Source organism: Natrix helvetica, assembly GCF_964273705.1.
Source record: "Natrix helvetica genome assembly, chromosome: Z".
NCBI classification, from domain to species: domain Eukaryota; kingdom Metazoa; phylum Chordata; class Lepidosauria; order Squamata; family Natricidae; genus Natrix; species Natrix helvetica.
The window spans coordinates 45175177-45188707 of NC_138554.1; the positions used below are offsets into that span (position 1 = coordinate 45175177).

General features: G+C 37.2%; 1 protein-coding gene across 1 annotated transcript in view; it reads right to left on the reverse strand.

The window, feature by feature from the left end:
* The window catches only part of CAVIN1 (caveolae associated protein 1), a 29740-nt gene extending 16900 nt beyond the window's left edge, over window positions 1–12840 (reverse strand). Inside the window, exon 1 of the mRNA XM_081971170.1 lies at window positions 12158–12840. Within this exon, the coding sequence (XP_081827296.1) occupies window positions 12158–12577 (420 nt within the window). The 5' untranslated portion in view covers window positions 12578–12840. The remainder of the gene's footprint in view (window positions 1–12157) is intronic.
* Window positions 12841–13531: the final 691 nt, after the last annotated feature.

A 13531-nucleotide genomic window follows, 5' to 3' on the forward strand; every position in this document is an offset into this window, starting at 1 on the left:
GATGCTGATATGGTTAGAATGCAATATTGCAGGATAACTCTGCTCACTGCCAGGCGTTCGAACCTAACCAGCTCAAGGTCGATTCAGCCTTCCGAGGTTGGTAAAATGAGGACCCAGATTGTTGGAGGCATATGCTAACTCTGTAAACCACTTAGAGAGGGCTGTAAAGCTGTATATAAGCCTAAGTGCTATTGTCATAAATCATTGCTGTTATAACTTTGAATGGTCACTAAATGAATAATTTTAAGTTGATGATAGAAATAGTTATGTGGAAAATTACAAAATAGTGTAATATATGTATGTAATATGTGTTCCATGGCAAGGTTTGGGGGTCTTCAAGAGATTTAACAGGAGACGTATTTGGTGGATTATTATTATTGCTATCATTTTTATTCTAACACTAAAATTATGCATGACATTATGCAACAATCTAAGCAAAAGGAAGTAGTGTTCTGGATCACATTAAATCTTAAATCATGATTACAAAGTACCATGACTAAGTTTGCACATTAATCAAGAAAAAGCTAGAAAAGCTACAATAGCCAGGTGCCCACATTGGACTAATCAATAAAGTGGTTCATTTAATTTGCTTTGGTATACTCTGCAATCCTAGCCATTGCAATTTATCATAGTATAAGCTTAGAAAAAAGTATTAAAATACTCATTATAGCTTGGTAAACAAATCATGGCCTAGTACAGTGGTCGGCAAGCCGCGGCTCGCGAGCCACATGTGGCTCTTTACACATTTTAATGCGGCTCTTCTGTGTGCCGGGCGCCCGCTCCCCTCCCTCCTCTCGGGCACTTCAAAACAAGCGCCCCTTTCCCTTTTTTCTTTTCGACCCACAATGATTAGGGAGGATCCTGAAGTCGGGCGGGGACGAGAAGTGAGGAGGCAGAAAAAGAAACGGAGGCTAAGGAGCTTCCCCCCCGCCCCCTCCCAGCAAAAATCTAACCGGGGAGCCGGGCGGGCAGTAGCTGCGTGCATGATCGGCTAATTTGCTATTGCCCGCCCGGCTCCCCGGTTAGATTTTTGCTGTGAGGGGGCGGAGGGAAGCTCCTTGGCCTCCGTCTCTTTTTCTCCCTCCTCGCTTCTTGGGGCTCCACCAATGGGGGAGCAAGGTCCGCCCAGCGCCAGGCTTTGGGCTAACACAGAGGTCTGCAAAGTTGGCTGTTTTAAGACTGGTGGACTTCAATTCTCAGAATTCTGGGAGTTGAAGTCCACCAGTCTTAAGAGCCAATTTTGCAGATCCCTGGGCTAATATGATTGATGCCCTTGGTGGACTTCAATTCTCAGAATTCTGGGAGTTGAAGTCCACAAGTCTTCAAGCTGTCAGGTTTGAAGACCCCTGGGTTTTTTTTTCTAAAGGGTTAGGGGTGCGAGGGTCTTGCAACTTGACAGCTTTAAGACTTGCGTGCTTCAAATGCCAGAGTTTATTGAAACTAAAAACAGTGTACCATCCTATGTATTTTCAGTTTTAAAAATGTGGCTCTCAAAATAAATTTCAATCGTGGTTTTGGCGAGATTTGGCTCAGTTGAAAAAAAAGGTTGCCCACCACTGGCCTAGTACAATGCACTGAAGAGCTGTGAGGCAATCACCCAGACATACAAGATGACAAAAATCATTTAAAAATTAAGATCTGACAACTGTATAATATTTTCAGTATATTTTATTCATTATTTGAGGGATTGAAAAGGTTGCCTTGTATAACATGGTGTAATAATTTTTTTCTTTGTTCAATAAGCCACAAATAATCTTGTACAAATTTTGACTACTGAGTATGCCATGGATCCTATTCTTAAAGGGACAAATATTCTTGTAATACCTAAAGCAATGTATGTTATGAGTGTATATGCGTATGATGTTTGTGCAAAGGAACTTTTCTAGAAATGTCCTTTATATTAAACATACAGTATCTTGTGAATGGAGTGGCTCTTAAATGAAAAGAAAAACCCTAATGAAGATTCTATTATGCTGGGATATGACTATATTAAGATATTGTATATACTTACACACAAGCCCATAATAAGCTGATCCTCAAATTCTTTATGAAAATATTGTGAAAAATATGCCGTCTGCACATTTTTTTAATTTTAAGTCACCCAACTTTGTGAGACAAGGTAACCGAATAATTATGATATATAAAATGAATGAATAAATAAATCAACTCTGACTTATGTAAGATGAGATATCCAAGCAACATCTAGAAGAGGCGTCTCCAACCCCTGGTCTGCAGCCCAGTGCCAGGTTGTGGCCTGTTCAGAACTGGGCTGCAGAAGTGATGGGCGAGTGCATGCGTGCGGCATGCGTGAAGCAGCAAAGATCCAAAATAATGAATCAGAACGCATTAGGATAATAAAATGCATGCTAAATAACAAAATGGCTCTCTGTCCGATTCTTTAGGTCTTTATTTCTACCAACTACACCCAAATTCAAAAAAGCTTATTTCTATTTATCGGACCTCTTCCATGCTTGGTGCTCTGTTTCAAAAACAAAACTTTTGCCATGATGTGACCTATGCCAGGATAGAATTGTCTGCATGACAGCAAAGACAATCCAAAGCAAAGTTCCAGAGCTTAGTGGCTTGATGTGATGCAGCATTCACTCCATGGGTCTTTTCACTATTTGTTAGGAAAGAAATGCCAGGCAGATACTGAGGCATCAATGCTGCTAGATATTCTCAGGCATTGTCCAAGGATAGCTAATGCCACAAGTTGCTAAGCTGCTTGTGGCAATAAGTAGGAACGCTATTAAAATATGAACAAAGGCTGAAACTCAAATAAATAAATAAATAAATATTCAGCAACAGAGGTTCATGTAAATGAAAGGGAACAATAATTATTTAGGGGCTTAGTAAATTAACAGAAGATGGTATCTCTATTATTAGCAGCCATAAGCAGTTCAATTTGAAAATCATAGAAGATAGCAAAGTGTCATGATTTAATATCTTAATTATTGTCTGAGTGAAAGATGTAGCATTATCTACATTATGTACTAAAATATGACCAGCCCAAATTTATATGCTTGTCTAAGGAATATTAGTAAATGACAGTCCTCTTCTAGCTAAGCCAGAGTCAGCCAAGTTAGTTGGGCATAAAAGGAAGAAAAACTTTATCCACATTTCTTTCCTTTTGGGGCAATAAAACGACAATGAATTATTAAATAAGGAATAATTTGCTGGCCTTTTGAGACATGCTAAATTTTGTGCCAGGGACCTTGGCCCTGCTTAGAGATAGTGGGAGTTAGATCCAAAATGTCCAAAGAAAATAAGATTGGGGAAAATTGTACTATGAAATGAACAAAGTATTAACAGTGTGTGTGCGCGCGCGGACGGGCGGGCAGGCGTGTCTATGACTGTGTCTGTGTGTCTATCTATCTGGCAAAGTTTAGTCAAATTTTAGCAGGAAGGGAGAGGAAGTTCTAATCCTTCTTGTTAGATAACTATCTCTTTAGTCTCTCTTGATTGTATAACGACCCATGACATTGGGTTCTTGATTGAGGTCAAGGTAAAAGGTTGTAGTCTTATCTATAAATGGCATCAGGACTAAATGAGCACTAAAGTGGACTGCTATACTTTTCTCCTCCATCCTCTAGAGCTACTAGCAAACATAGCAAAAAGGTGTAACAAAAGCTAAAGCCACTAAACTGACCCAAAACTGCTTTACAAGCAATAGGTCAGGGCTACAGACTTCAGTGAGGCAGTCAGCAGCTAAAATGTAGGGGCAGAGGTTTCAGAAGCTGAGAAGAAAGGGCTCAGTTTAATCCGCAGATGGCTTGGCCTTCTCTGACTCAAAGCTGCTGCCTCCGTTTTCATTCTGTGCCAGCTGATGCCATGGCACTGTTTCTGCTAAAGGGCCAGAAGGCAAAATCTCTCCAGAAAGGTCATAAGGTTCGCTGTCTTCTGAAAGGTCAAGGGGCACACTCTCCGGTGAAGTTTCACTGGGCGCACCATGGATCATCTCGGGCTACAGTGAGGAAAATGAGTATCAGTGGGCAGTATTGATGGAGCCAAAGGTTTCTTTATAAGCATAGCCACTAGGCACAGGTTAAGTCAGTGCAATGGCAGCAAGGATGATGCACAAGCAAAGGCACCTATAGCAATCTGGCAATAATTCTCCCCAAAATGATAGCTTTTCCCTACTTTTACATGTGTTATGTATTTCTAGCCTATATCCACTCTTTTGTTTGCCTGGAAAGTATTGTTGCTCATCACAAAAGATCAGGAATCGTGCACAGATATTGTGATGATTCAAGTCAGTCATGCCCCATCATTTATACAGGCAGAATTTAAGTAACTCCATTCTACCTTTAGATATTTCAAATCCAACACTGCATACCTGTCAATTATAATTTATATGTAGAGGTCCATTTGATTTTTTTATTTTTAAATTTAATATACCAATGGTTCTCAATGTGGGCCATATCCCTCTTCAATAGGCCAAGTCCTATTTCCAGGCATGTCCAGGGGCAGGGTGTCAAAGAGGTAAATGAGGCTCAGTAGGGAGTCATGAGCAAAAAAAAAGATTGACTGTCCTTGTTATATAACATCTGAGTTGCAAAGACTCCTATAGTTTACAACATTCACACTCTTGTGAAGTCACACTCTTGTGAAATCTGCAGCCCTATAAATATCACAATTAAGTAAATGACAATAAACATGGGTCACAAAGGGATAGTTGATATGCCAATCAGTTGTTTGGTGGAGCAGTATGACGACAGCAATGGAAAATTGTGTTTTTCAAAGTAATAGTAGCAGTGGCAATCTTTGGCAGCAATGAATTTGAGTTTTCAAAAAGGTTGTGCAGAACCGGTTTATAATATAACTCCATTAGCTATCCAGATGCTAGCTCATGATGAGTAATTTTAGGGGATCTACTCTTTCCCCTTTTTAATTGTTAATCTGGAGTTGGATTGAATAGTCCTACATACTGTACAATACAGAGAACTTGTTGGGTACGATAGTTGTTATCTACCATATCTAAGAAAACAAATAAAATGTTACCATATTTTATTTGCCTAGTGAAGAAATTTGTATACTATTGAATAAGTAAAATAAAATAATTTGTTCCATCAAAGTTTGGCATCTGATGTAAGTTTTTATGTCAGAAACTATATTACTCAAGAAGGTCCACTTGTACATGAAAAGCAGAATTTCTTAAAAGAGAAAGGATACTAACTTTCCATCTCTTCTATGTTTTTCCCTGGGCTCATTGATGGTTGTGATGGACAACCTGAAGGATGAGTCTCTGTGATGGATTAGTTCACTGAAGGTTCCCTGAAGTCTCTCCCTGGAATAGTTGTATCCAGAGACTCCAAAGAACTCCAGCCTCAGAACATGTTAAACTATGTCATTTCCCCCTTGTCAACAATCTTATCGTAGGTTAACATACATTAAGACCAAAGGTTATGTTTACTAATGACATATTCACAGCTTACCGTATATCTTAAAAATAACTCAGATTTCTCGGTGAAAAAAATATTTTTAATATATAATCCTCTTAACTTTTAATATAAACAGGCCAGCTGGTTTATTTCAAAGCTTCTTCCTTCCTGACGTTGTCTTTAACTGGACACAGCGTGCAGAAGAGGGAATGGAAACATGCACCAATATCCACCCTACTTGCCTTAAAGTATAATCTAAATATCTAGAGATTGTTCATTCTAAATGTTTAGCTTGCTCTTCCTTCCTGAACATGAAACAAAATCAACAAAAGAAACGTCTGCTGCTTTGGACTTTGTTCTGTCTTGTAGAAAGATGCCAAATTGTGAATTAACTCCAGAATGTTGTACATGAATGTAGGTAGAGTTCATTTATTTTTGTAACAAAGAATTTTTAATTGTATTTGGATTAAGTTTTTGTAAATATTTTCAAAGCTTTCCCAAATGATTCATTTTAAGATTGGCAATTTTCTTCCATGCTTTCTTATCTCTCCATCTCACATACATACAATACAATTATAGGCACAAGATAATCTTATTATTAATTCTCATTATCTCTGTCACTGCGTTAATTTGTTTGCTAGCTGAACTGAAAGAGTTACTGCACAGGTCATAAGCTTTATCAGCAATGATTTATTGCGCATGCTTAACATGTTTATATACATCACACATACCAGAGACTTCTTCCCTTTTGATCTTTGTTCGTCTTCAAGAAGGCGGACAACATTTACTCTTGCCAAAATGTAACAATTAGATAGATTTGTTTTATTTCTATTTTGTTATTTTTGTATTAAAGTTTGTTTTCATCAGAACATGTTATCGGGTTTTATTTATTTTTCGCTTCTTGAAGAATATGCCTGTTTGGAAAAGCCGCCGGTCTAAGCCTCATTAGTTCAGGGTGAAATCTTCCCCTGACAATCTCACTATAGTATAATAGCAATAAAGAAAAATAATGTTTTGAATAATCCAGAAGTTGATGTGAAAACAATATAATTGTTTTATCCCTTTTTTCAAAGAGTTACTGGAATACACTGAGACACACCTAATTGCTAACATGTAGGATGAAAAATCAATTTTAGCTGGCAGCATATGCAAAACAAATTTAAGATTTAGGATAATGAGATGTCAGATGTCTGTAATTTTGGGATAGACAATATTTGCCTTTGTTTCTGCAATGCCTATGAAGTCTATATATTTGTTCAGAAAAAAACATTATAGAATTTTATAGTATGATTCTTGAATCAAAGTCAGCTGAGGGCATTTGATTGTTTGAGCAAAAGCCTTTTCATGCATGCTTCTTAGACCATGTATTTTTACATTATTAATTTTTGCATTATTTAATATAATTTTGTAAGCCATCCAGAACTGTTGGAATCCTTGGATGTATAAAATTAAACAAATAATATGATCTAATTCCGTGTATTCCATAAAGACTGTGACAGTGACCTGAAATGCACTGTATTTCAACAGCAGGAGCAAACGCTGCCTCCATGAAACCAAATTTGCAGTGCTGGATGAATGCATAAAAGGTAAATTGTATCAAAGTTTATTTTCATGAGTTGTGGTATCAAGTATTTTCACTGTCACTACCAAATCATAGTATGAGACCAACAACATTTTTTGTAAGCATGTGATACAATTTCCTCCAACTCTGCTGCATTCAGTTTTGTGGCATCCACAAGTACGGTTGGTTATTTGGGGTTTTCTGATTTAAACAGCACAATTTGACATACATGGCATTGTATAAACTTTCTTCAAAGAGCCTTTAGTCCAACACAAGCGGCTTCTCGGTCAGCCCCCCCCCGCCCCCACTATCTTATGCTGAGCACTATTGGGAAAAGATGTTTCCTTTAGTTCATCTCCTATCCTATGAAGTAATTAATCACTGGGGACTCAGTCTACTTCAACAATGCAAACTACATTCCAACAAGGCCATTTTTTCAGTCATGGTTGCTTTAAAACAATAGCAAGAGAAGTAGCAATTTATTAATAAACCACCAGTATGTTTTACTCTAAATTAGACTCTACAGACAATGCATTATGCATTTTTAAGAGCTAGGGGAAGAAGCTAACCTTGAAAATATTTTGCATGAAGCCAATGATTTTTGTGAGATGCTGCATCGAGCTAAATTTTCCAAGCATCTCTTGGGAAACTTCAACATCAACGCCATGAATGATACTGAAAATAGACAGAAGAGAATAATCCCACAGCTGCCTCTCAAGGGAAGACACAACCATGGCCTTATAGGGATTTGTGTATTCTAATTGGGTTTTTTTCATGCTGAAGGGCAAAATGTCATTTGTCAAAATCTGCCTGCAGGATTCAAGGAAAATTCAACTGTTCTTCTTATAAAGAGGCTGCTATGCTACAGTACATTCATGCTAGTCTTTATGACTATGCACTTGCATACTAATAGAACTTCATGTGGTTTGGGCTTAATCAAAATGGCTAAGTCTACAACACTGACTTTGAGTATCAGTACTTGGGAAATCCAAAAGGGGGCAAGGAGATAATAATTCTGTACTAGGTGTTTCCTTTGGGCACTGGATTTAGCACTAGGTTCTTATGGATTCTCTTTTACTTTTGCTTTTCATACCTGTAAGAAAATTAATGTTGGCTTCTCTTGTAGTATGACTAGATGGGTAAAAATATTGGCAAATTTAAAAAACTGATAATTCAAAGTATAGTACAATAGCATCAGTATGTGGATTCGTGGAACAACATGAAACGGAACATGGAAGAGTCCAGTGTTTTTTGCATTTAATCATTTTTGTTCCCTTGGAAGAGAGAAATGTGCTAGATGCCGATATTTGCATGGTTGAACAAGTGACATTAGAATGGCAACTCTGATAATCAAGAGAATGGATCCCTCTGGAAATTCCTGCAGAAACAACTATTTTTTATTACTATCTATATTTCATCTTTACTTTAGAGAATTTTTTTGCCTACTTTTTAAAATAGTAAAATATTTCTAAATACCATGTGCAAAATTAAAATCTGGCAAGACCATGGTGAGCAAAATTAATGAGTTTCAACACTACTTTGAAAAATGCTTAGAGATTTGCCCCCACAATCAAGGAAGAATAAAAATTAAGGAGAAACAAAATGCTATATAGAACTATGCAAACAAAAAGTTATTAATTAATCTGGAAAAATGCTACAAGTATTTGGAAAGTTTGGAGTACCACATAACTGCTCTCGGCCACCAAAAGAAGAAAGAAAACACCATTCTTAGGATGTAACAGAGGTACTCATAAAATGTAATTACACAATGTGATTAATTTAGAATTAATCTGAGAATATAAATTTGCATCAAATGCTAAGGTGAGGCTATGAAATCTGAGGTGCATAAAATTAATATGATTACTAGATGATAATAAAAAGGCTAAAAAAATTCTCTCCTTCCATCAATTGACATTTAAGCATTTTAAATTCAGCATGTTGTGCAAATGCAGATGTTAGATTAATAATTAACCTCGTTGAATAAGTTGGATGAATGCAATTATAAAATTGTTTCCAGAAAAACTGCCACACCCTATTTTTGAAAAGAAATGATTCATATATTAAATGTCAAATTCTCTGCACATTCTTAAATATTTCAATGCACACTTGAAAACACATAAAACTTAGGCAAATTGTTATTAGCAAAGCAAATACTTTTATCATGGCTGTTCAGTGAGCCGTAATGAACAAAGCTCCTTTCAAAACATTACAGAGTGGCAAACCTAGTTGATTATTGTATAAACGGGTAAAGAAGGGAGAACATGAGAGGGGAAACTAAAATTATGTGTAAAATACATTAATGATTCAAATTCCTTCTTCTGCACAACTAGTAAAAGTATGGTTGTCTTAACTATTTTTGCATCAAGCCAATAGATGTCCAGCTCCATTTTTATGACTGGCTTCAGATAATGTTGCACAGGCAGTCCTCGTTTAGTGCCTGTAAAGCACAGTCACAGTTTTACTTAACCACCACTTCACTTAACAACTGAGTTGCTGATCCCAACTGTGGTCACTGAACTAGGACTACCTGTATAGGCAAGTTTTGATTATTTTTGCACTAAATAAATATTTTGCCCTACATATGACTGCAATTCTATATATGTCAAGAGAAGACAATAAAATAAAAACCTCTAGTATTTCTACCTCAGTGGAGATGGAATAGGAGTTGCCTTCTATTTTGAAAATACCAGGTCCCATTTAAGCCCCGTGAGCTCCTGTTTATTTGCTTGAAGCAATAACAGAAGTACACTCTAGGATATTCAGAGGATTACACCTATAGAAACAACTGCTTTAATAACTTCTAACAAAAATGCTGCCTCTGATGTGTTCAACAGTATATTTCTTCCAAAAGTAAGGCATCAACCCTGCTTTGCCACAATTCAATTTTGCCCCATGTATACACATATTACTAACTTCCTCTTAAATGTTCAAATCATGTTAGGTTGCAAACTTGTTTGGTTGGGAACATATTCAGAATGGTGCTAGCCCTATAGCTACAATTCAGAGAACATTAGTATGTTAGCAGCACGGCCTAATCCCCAGCCCAAATAGCAATCACTGCCAGAGCTATTCTGAAACAAAACACACTGTGTCAGGCAGGGCGAGAAGCATCCAAAGCAACAGCAGAGACTGAGGTTGATTTTTTTTTTAAAAAAAAAAAACCCTCTTTGAAAGCAAACCTATCCTTCTTTCTTTGTATGGAGAGAAAAGTTGTGTTGCAAAAAAACAAAGTTCTAGAAAATATCAATCAGCAGCTTTTCCCATCACCCATATGGTCAATTGTGATTCTTGCGCTATGATGAATCTATGTGGCAAAGTTAATTCTGCAATTATCTTTAACCTGCCAGCTCTCTATTCACTCTGAAATAATTACAGTTTAATCATTGGTTCTACTGTGTTTTGTAGCATACAAAAGTCATTATCCTATTCTCATTTACTCTTATAACTCTTATATTCATTGTAATAAATAAAGCTTAAGGGATTGGGAAAAATAAAGGTTATTTTATTTTTATTTTTCTATTTATTTATAACCCACCTTTATTATTTTTACAAATAAATCAAGGTGGCGCACATATCCAACATACCTTCCTTTTATTTTCTCCACAACAACAACCTTGTGAGGTGGGTTGGGCTGAGACTGATTGGCCCAAATTCACCCAGCTGGCTTTCATGGCTAAGGCGGGACTTCAACTCATGGTGTTCCACTTTCAAATGGAACCTATGCACAAATAATTACACAAAATCTACACACTTAATTCTTGATTAGATATTAAATTATACTTTATATGCATTTATATAGGGGATTTTTAAAATAACCCATCTAAGAATGTCTCCAAATTGCAGGTGATCATTTCTATTAGTCTCATATTTCAGATGTAATGCTGAACATTAATTGCTTTAATGCCATCTCTTAGGGAGTGCTTTGGTTTGATTTAAGAACTTGCAGTCTAACTTCTAGCACAGCCACTATCAGATTCATTAACATAATGAGTATGCTATGCCTATTTCAAAATTGTGTATCCCAAGCAAAAAAACAAATCTATAAAACCTGGAAAGATTATATTGCATAGTATGACATTTTTTTCAAAATCAAGCTGTTCTATAGCAATCCAAGATAATTTTGCAATAATTTTAGGGGAGGGGGCAAACATTAACACTTGTAAAGTAATGATGATATAGATTGACTTTAAAATGTTTTTATTCCTTCTTCCTTTTACTTTCTCTTTTTTTAAACCCGGTGAGCCCTGAAATTCAATTTCAGTGACTTCCAATTAAGAATAGTTTTTAACTGTGTTGATTTGTGTTCATATAAATAATCTGGAGTATTCCTGCCTTTGAGACATGATATAATTGAGAATGCTCAAGACATGAATCAGTAGGTTATATCAGTCAGGTATTTGCTGGATTCTTCAAACAGATATAACCTGATCTCCTTGCACGTTGTGGTAGTAAAAATGCAACCATATTTTGCACATTTCATACTTAGAAAAGAAGCTCAGCTGATTTTTTAAAAAAAGTTTGTCACAATAGTATGACTTAATCTTGTTTTTCTTTATACAGACCATAAAAGCTTAGACCACCAGAGAAAAGGAAGACTGGCTTGGAACTACATTTGTTTGTTTGTTTGATATTAACAAATTTAACTGGCCAGGAAATAAGAGGGAGAATTGCGTGTGTGAGGGGGGGACTACAATACAGAACAAAGCTGCTTTTCACCAAAGTGACAAAGAATGTTAGGACATTCTTTAGACAGGAACAAAATAATATTACATCAGGAAACATAACCTTATGCTTGTTACCATCCTCAAAAATTACAGTTTATATGGTATTCTCTGCAACACAACTTCTCTGCAAAGTGGCAATGAAGGCATAGGGATTTCTTTCCCCAAAAAAAGTTAATGTGAATATTTGAGAAACTTGAAAAAAGATTTCCAATTCTGTAACTTTTAATGAGACAGGTTGGTTCCCTTATAAAACAACTAAATTTCTCCCTCTCTGATCTTGATCAAATTCCTCCATGGTTTAAATGGGCATGCAGGGCAATTTTGGAATCTTAGCAAAATCTTGGGCAATGAAATACATATAACATTTTCCTCTTCGATTTTTCAGACATGGGATAACTTTTAAAGGTGCAAAAAAAGAAAGAGGCAATGTTTTGGCACCTTTAAAGGCCAACTATAAAAAAGTAAACAGATGAGATTAAATGGCATCTTACCTGGTAGATCATGACTTTAAAGTTCCTACGCTTCAGCAATTCCGTCTCATTGGATTCTAACTTCTTGATTTGTCCAGCTTGTTTCTCCAGATTTTGTCGGACAGTTTTCACATTAACACTGACCTTACGGACTTTCTCCAACATCTTGTTGACTGTATTGCTGGTGGTGGTGTGGGCTTTGGTGAGCTTAGCCAGTTCTCCCTGGATACTGGCTACTACACCATCCATTTCTTGCTGTCTCTCTTCCAATTGAGTCTGGGTCAGCTGAATCTGATCCACAGCCCCAATAATCTTGTCCAAAAGAGTAAGCACCATAACACCATTGATCTGGTCAGATTTAATGGGTTCTTCAGCAGCTGGCTCCTCCGAAGCCTCAGATGCAGTTGGCTGCTCGACGATATGGAGGGTGGTGTCTGCCATGGTCACTTAAGAGTTCTGACTGGGAAAATCTGGAGAAGCTTGACACTGCAGTGACAAGACAGAGAAGTGAAGGCTGAAACTGAGATCTCTCAGTTCCGGGAGACCAGACAGAAGCCAAGAGCTGAGCGTGTGGATTTATGCTTCAATTGAAATGATACAATCCTTGCAAAGCTGTCAGGGGAAACTGTCCTGCAAAATTTTCCAGGCTCTGAGGCCATTGGTTGACTCCACCTCAACTGAAGGAAAGGACGCTCTTGCCAAATGCCTTGTCGACCCACCCCTTTTTTTTCTACAATGATTAAAATACTTGGAGAGGAGGCAACAGCTTTAGCATGTGAGCACAGGCAGAGTTTGAGCGTTCGCTCACTCCCTCACAGAGGAATGCAAAAATCTAAAGTGCAACAGCCTCTGTTGCTTACTAGGTGGTGGGAGGGCAGGGATTTCTTAGCAAGATTTCTCTGGAATCTAGAGGGAGGAGGGGAACAAATATTCTGTACAAAACTGATAATGGAAAAACCACCCATTCTGTGAATATCAGTGAATATGTAACAGGGGCTCGATGGGAAACAGCTGCACGGAAGAGTACAACTGGGATAACCCAGAAACTTCTGTGTTGAGCCAGGCCAGCTTAAAGTTTCATATTTCCTTTTAAAGGCATTTGGTGACAGTTTAGGATACACACACAGCTTGGATCACTCAGTATACACAATTGGTAGTACAACTGAATTCAGCTATGCTAGAGATATCTGGACAAAACAGCATGCACACACAGCTCCAATGTACTTCAGAAACGGCTATCTGAATTTTAAAAAATGGAGCTCTTTGGTGCAGAAACACTTGCTAGTTGTATGGCCAGGCTTGTTTGCTGTACAGCATAGATTAACTGTTGCCTGCAACAGTAGTTGCCATTTTATGGAGATGAAGCAATTCTGGACTGGTAACTTGCCATAAACA